At 43.6% G+C, this 8482-nt stretch overlaps 1 protein-coding gene across 1 annotated transcript; it reads left to right on the top strand.

The window, feature by feature from the left end:
* The first annotated feature begins 2188 nt into the window (after nucleotides 1-2188).
* On the top strand, nucleotides 2189-6814 carry LOC119357176 (4-hydroxy-7-methoxy-3-oxo-3,4-dihydro-2H-1,4-benzoxazin-2-yl glucoside beta-D-glucosidase 1d, chloroplastic). The gene is made up of 12 exons (XM_037624161.1): nucleotides 2189-2514; nucleotides 2685-2754; nucleotides 3024-3082; nucleotides 3589-3664; nucleotides 3808-3879; nucleotides 3972-4059; nucleotides 4409-4667; nucleotides 4771-5104; nucleotides 5211-5245; nucleotides 5485-5587; nucleotides 5941-6046; nucleotides 6264-6814. Exons 1-12 carry the CDS (start codon nucleotides 2239-2241, stop codon nucleotides 6478-6480), a joined length of 1695 nt encoding a protein of 564 aa, XP_037480058.1. The 5' UTR covers nucleotides 2189-2238; the 3' UTR covers nucleotides 6481-6814.
* Nucleotides 6815-8482: the final 1668 nt, after the last annotated feature.

Genomic DNA, 8482 nt, shown 5'->3' with positions numbered 1-8482 from the left:
CTCCCCCTCCTTCCCGCCGCCGTCGCTGGCACCCGCGGCCGGCCTGGCCCCTGGATCGCTGGTGGCGACGACCCTCCTGCCCTTCCCCTCCTGGTGGCTCCGGCGCGGGGCGGAGTTGCACCGGGGGGTGCTCCTAGGCGGCGGCGGCCCAGCTGGCGGCGGGGTTCCTTGTCGCAGAGCTAGCGGGCGGCTGGGCGGCGGCGCCGTCGTTGGCGGCGGGGTGGCGTTGTGGCTCGTCCTGGCGGCGGCGCTCGGCCCAGATCTAGGCCCTACGGGGCCCATCTGGACCTGGGCGGGCCGGCGGCGGGGCTGGTTGGCGGCGTGATTCCCGGGATGCAAGGGAGTGGCATTGCGCGAAGGGGGCTGGCGGCTCCGATGCCAGCTTGCTGCAGCACGGCCGGCGGGGCTTAGCAGGCCCGCTTCGGGCCTGGCCGGGCCAGGGGTGGCCTGGCATGCCCCGCTGCCGTGTCCGGTCGGCTACCGCGACAGTGCCAAAGGCATGTCTTCTCGCACGACGGCGGTGGAGGTGGTTCCCTTCCGCTCGGCCTTGGTGCTGTTGCTCTTGTCGCGTGGCGCTTCTCTTTGTTCTTCTCGGCCTCGTGGTGGTGCTCGGCGTGGGCGGCGGCGCAACCGCGGTGGCGCATTGGGTGGTTGTTTGGTTGGTTGGCTCCGGACGGGCAGTGGTGTTTGGTGTGCGGGAGAAATCCTTGCTGGTTCATCCGGCGCCAATGCGGTGACACCGGCGGGTGCCACCATTCCTTCTTGAAGGGCGTCGGTGGTAGCCATCCTCTACTTTCCTCCGCATACCGGGGGAAACTCTAGGACTTGTCTGGGCAGCAGCGTCGTCGGCGTCGCATACCTTCTTGGAGGTGCTGCTTGGTATGCGGCACTCGAAGCCTTGGGCTGTGGTGGGGTGTTTCCGGAGGGCGCAGCGGTGGCGGGCCTTCCGCGCTTTGTCGAGCTGCCGTTGTTGGCATTATGTTTCTTCTTCTTTTTTGTCTTTGGGCTTATTGTGCTGCTCGCCCCAGCGTCGAGATGTATCTATGTTGGCTGGTTGCTTTGGAATACAAAGCGGGGGAAACCCTTTTTCGGTAAAGTTATGAAAAAATAAGTTTATGAAATCTTATATTACTTGAGTACTTGCAAGATATATGTCGAGGGACAGCTTTGCTCTAACACTTGCATGTAGAGATGGTTTCCCAGCTGAACATGTATACTTTTTACTTTCTATAGGAGGCAGAGTCAAGTCATGCCTTTTGTCTACCGTTAATTAGCTTTTTTTCAATAAAGGACATTTCATTCAATTGACTTATCGAGGTAATACAACCACATTAAAAAGGAAGCCCATCTTCAGCATAGCACGATGCGCACAACCAACACAATCAAAAATAAAATATTGTTGTACAACAATAATAAAAAGTCCAGCATAAGATGGGGTAGATCCTATCCGAAGATTACTTCACCATCCATGAATGGAGAAACCTCCCTGGCCGTATGCTCCAGCCGGGTAGGCATCATCATAAGAATATATCTGTCCTCTAGCCTCTGCGGGATAGATCATGTACAGAGCCATCTCTTACATGCATGAATAACCTGCAAAGGAGATGAAACACATTTATTATTAAAAACCATGCCCTTCCTGATAAGCCGCAATGCCTAACATAAGGCAGCTGCCCCAACATGTGTGTAGAAAATTGTTTGTCGATACCCCGCAATCAATTTCCGAATATATTACATGCACAACGTAGGGGGTAAAGATTTGAAACTACTGTTAATTAGCTTAAGATAAGAAGAGTTTCAACATGTCAATTAGGGTAGAGAGATTGGTATTTAAAGAGCCCAGTTTGGCCATTTCTTTTTAACTTAGTGTGTTCAAATATATATGTGTGCCATTCGAATGTCTACATGTCTACAAGTACAACTTTTCAATGTTCTCTTTAATTTATTTAAAAAACACATTTTTTTTTTGTTACATTTGACCAAGAGGGATACGCTCCTCTGCCATACTTGTTTTGGGGTGAGCTGCTGGAATGCACAGTGGTAAGTTACAAAGAGCTCCCACCAGGTTAGCCAATTGCCTTGTGTCTTAGCTAGGGTTCCAGCCGCAGCTTCATTCTCATCCCACCACCACCCCCACTTGACAGATTCTCCATCCGCATCTATAAATAGATGCATAAGCCTGCAAGGGAACTCACTCCTCAAGCTGCTCACAACACTTCAGCCAGCCGCTAGCAAGAGATGGCTCTACTTGCTGCCGCTACCCTGAATCCCACCACCCACCTTAGCCTTAGAAGCCGTGCAGGACGCAACAGTGAGAACCTATGGCTCCGGTCTGCTGCTTCATCACAGAAGAGCAAGGGAAGGTTCTGTAACCTCACCGTCAGGGCAGGCACACCGTCAAAGCCAGCAGAGCCCATTGGGCCTGTGTTCACTAAGCTCAAGCCCTGGCAAATCCCTAAAAGGGACTGGTTCGACAAGGACTTCCTCTTTGGTGCCTCCACTTCAGCGTACCAGGTATTGATTGTTTTCTTTCTAGCACAAATGTATATCTGTTAATTTTAAAGAAATAATGGTGCCAACTGTTTCAATGATAACTAATACCTAAGGGAAAGCATGATGTCAAAATGCATGTTTAATGGTTTGTTCGATTGCACAAAATGTTATATATGTCGTCATCCATGTAGATTGAAGGTGCTTGGGATGAAGATGGCAAGGGGCCAAGCACTTGGGACCACTTCTGCCACAAATATCCTGGTAACATATACCCACAGCCTCAATTTTTGTTCTATCTATGTAACATAAGTTGATATATATGATATACTCCCTCTGTTCCAAATTACTCGTCGCGGAAATGGATGTATCTAAAACTAAAATACATCTAGATACATCCATTTCTGCGACGAGTAATTCGGAACGGAAGGAGTATATAGCAACAACAAGATCTACTTTTCAGTGTTATAAACATATGGTATTATTCTTTCCTGCGTCCTTCTCCTTAATTTCATGTGTATATTTATGAACAGAGCGCATATCGGACAGGACCAATGGGGACGTTGCAGCAGACTCCTACCATCTGTATGAAGTAAGTACTGGGATGCTCTATCATATGCACCGCATAACTCATCCGTGGGAATATCCAAGGCACAACTACAATAATCATGCTAAGGGAACAGGAAAATTTTCAACAATTTTATCACAGAAACGAGATATTAGAAAAAAGAAAATACAAAGGAAATCACAACTGGATATATTAAAATATTGTTAATAAGAACATTAATTATTTTCTACCACATGAATTGTGTTTTCTGGCCATGATTATACCAAAATCAAAAATTGGGAAGCTGGTCGAAAAAGGTGCGAGTGGTCCTTTCATATTTTTGGGACATGCATGAGTTTTGGGTAACAAGCTAATATATTGGTTACATATGCGAGTTAGCTCTTTACATGTAAGAAATGTTATGAGATGATTGATTTCATGTCGTTGCATTTTTTTTGTTTGGAAAGACCATTTTGAATATGCACTTCTAATTAAAATATGCATGATAATATTTTGTCATCATTATTCATGTCATCATTTATGACTGGCAGGATGATGTCAAAGCGCTGAAGGACATGGGCATGAAAGTGTATAGGTTCTCCATCTCTTGGTCGAGAATACTGCCAAGTAAATACAAAATAACCATATATGTTTTGTACAGTGAATAAGTTACGAACAATATAGATGTCACGTACAAATTAGACGCAACTGATAAGAATTGTTATAATATTGGGGTCCTAATTTCATCACATGTTTATCACGGCTTTCAGATGGGACGGGGGAAGTAAACCAGGCAGGCATCGACTACTACAATAACCTGATCAACTCACTGATAAGTCACGGTGAAAACCCTTTTCTTCTTGGTTTGATTAGTGCTTAATGAGTCAGACTCGCAAGGGCTTGCACAAATAATTATTTGTTTTTTCAAACTCAGACATAGTGCCATATGTTACAATTTGGCACTGGGACACCCCTCAAGCACTGGAAGACAAGTACGGCGGCTTCTTAGATCTGCAGATTGTGTAAGTATGCAGCAAACAAAAGAAAATTCATCTGTAAGAAGATGGTTCTAAAGAAAGATCAGTAATTGCAATCACGATGTGTATAAAAGCTACAAACTATAATATTGTTAAATTTGATTTGAACAAGATTACTTTATAAATGATTTTGCTTATACACGATTTGGTTTCGCGTTTCATATATAACTATTAGTGGAAGGCCATTCGTGGACCATGATTTAAACGTTTCTTTTCAGATCACAAACAATGTTGTATTGTCATTGGATGATGCATCAGTAAACTAACATAACTACTTATTGTTAAGCTAAAAAACAATATTGTTGAACATCCTTCGGGTTTGATTTTCTTCCAGAGATGATTACAAACAATTCGCCAAGGTGTGCTTTGAGAGCTTCGGCGACAGGGTGAAGAACTGGTTCACCTTTAACGAGCCACATACGTATTGTTGTTTCTCCTATGGAGAGGGGATTCATGCTCCTGGGAGGTGCTCGCCGGGGATGGATTGTGCCGTCCCAGAAGGAGACTCGCTCAGAGAGCCATACACTGCTGGTCACCACATCCTCTTAGCTCACGCTGAGGCTGTTGAGATGTTCCGAACGCATTACAACATGGTACATAAACAAAGAGAGAGATATACATTGTCTAGGAAACAAGTAACAACTAGTGGTATGCATTTGTATATTTAATTTATTTATATTGACGAACCAACTGCAGCATGGAGATTCCAAAATAGGGATGGCTTTTGACGTAATGGGTTACGAGCCATACCAAGACTCCTTCCTCGACGATCAGGCCCGGGAAAGATCCATCGACTACAACCTCGGATGGTTCCTGGAGCCAGTGGTTCGTGGTGACTACCCCTTCTCCATGAGATCACTGATCGGAGATCGGCTACCCGTGTTCACTAAGGAGGAGCAAGAGAAGCTAGCCTCGTCATGTGACATCATGGGGCTCAATTATTACACCTCCAGGTTCTCCAAGCATGTTGACATTTCACCGGACGTTACGCCAAAGCTGAACACCGACGACGCTTACGCCAGTTCAGAAAGTAAGAAAATATGGTTGAGGACAAACCTTAGTACTACTTTACAGATCCTTTGAGAAATTTGATGTTCTCATACTAATCATGTGCCTTTTTTCTTCTGTTCGAGCAGCTACAGGGAGTGACGGGAATGACATCGGTCCTATAGTATGTATCTTCCTACTACTTGATTGATTTTGCATACAACATATATGATGATAGTGATAATGTAGATTATTTTAACCAAAATCTTATGGTAGAACTAGTCAGCCAGTACTTTAGTTAAAATTTTGAACAAAAAAGGTTAAGTGGCATAGACATGACAATGCTTTGTTTCTGCAATAAAGCTTAAACAAATCTGAAGTTTTTTCTCTTTGTTAATTCAAAGTTTGGACATTCATTTGCAGACTGGGACTTATTGGATTTACATGTACCCAAAAGGCCTAACGGACCTCCTTCTGATCATGAAGGAGAAATACGGAAACCCACCCATCTTCATCACTGAGAACGGTAAGTAGTGATATGTGCGTGTATATATAGCATTGGATTTTGTAGTACTCCAATGATCAATCATCGGTTCATATTGAACTTTAGTTAACTTGCAGCAATTATCTTCTCAGTTCTCATCGTGTGGGCCTTTTGTCAAGGGGTTGATTAATTAGGTAGTTTTCAGTTAATAAAAAGTTTGAAAATCTGACATCAAAAGTAACTAGTTAAATTTCCATGATCCTCAAGACTGATACACACTAATCTTTAAACAATCTTTGTGGTCGAGTGGTACTAGTTCCCTATCGATGGACATGATGATGGTTTGTGAGAGGTTTTTTTTAGTGAAGTGTGATGGATTTAACTTGTGTGTGCAGGAATCGCTGACGTGGACGGCGACGAAACCATGCCAGATCCGTTGGATGACTGGAAAAGGCTAGACTACCTCCAGCGCCACATCTCAGCAGTCAAGGACGCAATAGAGTAACTACCCACTCTAAAATCCTACCTTTTACTAATTACTTTGCACTTTGCCTACATATATAAATACAAACATACACACACATACACTAACAATACATTGATTACTCGCTCAGTGGTACTACTAATGTTTGTACCTTACCATGCATGCATATGTATATGTATACATACACACATGGTTGAATTCAAGCTAAGCTCTTCCATATATTCGTGCCTTCAGCCAAGGCGCAGACGTACGGGGCCACTTCACCTGGGGTTTGATTGACAACTTCGAGTGGGGCAGCGGCTACAGCTCACGTTTCGGCCTCGTCTACATTGACAAAAATGACGGCTTCAAGCGCAAGCTCAAGAAGTCAGCCAAGTGGTTCGCCAAGTTCAACGCCGTCCCAAAACACTTGCTTGGTACTACCAAGCCAACTGGGCAAGCTCCTGTGTGACGGAGAAGCAATGTTATGTTCAAATAAATAATCCAATGCTCAATGCATGGTATGCAATTTGAAGAATAAGTAATCCAATGGATGCAATAAAATGAAGGAATGTGGCCATTTACTACCGGTGATGTTGAATTAGTAGCATTGACTCCAGAGGGTGTAGCCCTTCAACATCCCGCTCTGGCTTCTGGTTTGTTTTCTTTATGTTGGGCTTACCTGTGTTGCAGCCCAGCCCAAATTATTTCCTTTTTGCTTGGTGAACCTTCGTATTCGATAACTATGTATTTGTGGAACTCGCCGACTTATCTATAAAGTGGGGCTTCATGCCTGTTTTTTATTATGTTGAATTAGTATGGACGATGCATGGCCGGTATATTTAAGGGGAATCTCAAGGGAAAAACTATGTGTGTTTACTGTTGGATTCTACCCTCAACAACTCAGCCATCCATAAATCTATTTTAATGATAGCATGTATTTGTAAAGATTAGAATGTTGCCCTCTTAGGGAAATGCTGAAATGGATTTGGAATCTAGAAAATGAGAAAGGAGTTTGGCAGAATATGCTGCATAAAAAATATCTTAGCAAACAAACCCTTTCTCATGCTGGCAATCAAAGAGCTTTTCTACTACTTCTGCAGAAAAGAAGTACATAATGGGAAATCACTAGATTTTGGGAGGGTCCCTAGATTGGTGATGAACCACCCCCATCCGCTTCTCCCTATGAAATTTAGTGGAGTTTACACTATTACCTTCTCCCAAAACATCACTATGTACAAGGTGATCTTGAGTCACTAATGCCTTATTTTAGAAGGCTCTTTGGGGAGAATATTTAGAGCGAATGCTTGTAATTCCAAGGGACATAAGCAAATGTCAAGCGAAAACTCTGTATGTTTGTTGTTTCATTCTGCACTCGATGGCTCACCCATCAATAAATCAATTTTCATGATGGGCAGCCTGAAAAAGAGAAGAAAGGGCTATTTGCCGTTGTGTATTTAAAATGGAAATATGATATAATTGATTACATCTCTCTTGATAGTTCCGCTAAAATGTGAATAATTAGGTTGTTCTATACTTCAACTACATAATTCTTTGATAGAGCAAAATCGACATCTTGAGTGCAGTGGTCTGGGCAGGCATCATAGTAATTAATAGTGTAGTCTAGGACATAGAATCCATATTATCAATAACATATAAAAAGGGAGTTTTCAATTAAAAATCAGGATGTTCTGTTTGACGACGCAATTCTTTCATAGAGCAAATCTAAGATCTTAAGTGTCGAGCTCCGAGATGGCATCATATTTTCTGTTTTGACATTAAAACCCCTTATTATTAACTTGCGATAAGAGTTACGTCATTAAGCGCTAGGGGGGTCCACTGAGAGCTAACTGACCCCCTAGCCATTCTCATGGCGAAATTATTAGGTTTCGTACGTAGAGCATTGTTCAAAGGACTGGAAGTGATTTCACAAGCTAAACGATGGCAATCATCAAAGATCGTTGTTGCTGCTTCTGCCAATCTGCCCCCTCCTTCATCGTATTTATAGATTCAAAGTTATCTGAATTGATGACCACTCTATTGCATCCAGCAGCGAAAGCGGGAGAGAGCCCGGGGTGGAGCACGATGGCGTCTGTCATAAGAACATCTTGGCACCAATCGGTTTTCTTATTGTTGCCTGCCACAATCATTTGGCCAGTGCCTCACGCAGGATACCACTCACTAAGCCTTGGAGAAGCATCAAATACTGCACCAACATTCGATTTAACCTGACCCTATAGGTATGTGTCAAGCTTGCAGTACATATATAAGTGTTGTATATGTTTGTTCCTTTTTTTCTAGCGACATTCTGGTTGCTCCCTAAAAAAAGGCAATGCTTGCAAATATTGACCGCTTCTGAAATCCAATCCTCAAATCACAAGAAAGATGGGACTCGTTTTGGGAGCTTCTATGGAGGTGCTAGGCGGTTTGGGAGTTTCAAATCAGCCATCAGACTTGTCGTCTCAGTGTGACTA

The sequence above is a fragment of the Triticum dicoccoides genome, chromosome 2A (genome assembly GCF_002162155.2).
Source record: "Triticum dicoccoides isolate Atlit2015 ecotype Zavitan chromosome 2A, WEW_v2.0, whole genome shotgun sequence".
Lineage (NCBI taxonomy): Eukaryota > Viridiplantae > Streptophyta > Magnoliopsida > Poales > Poaceae > Triticum > Triticum dicoccoides.
Note: the sequence above shows the minus strand (reverse complement) of the source record. Positions and strands in the feature narration are given on the sequence as shown.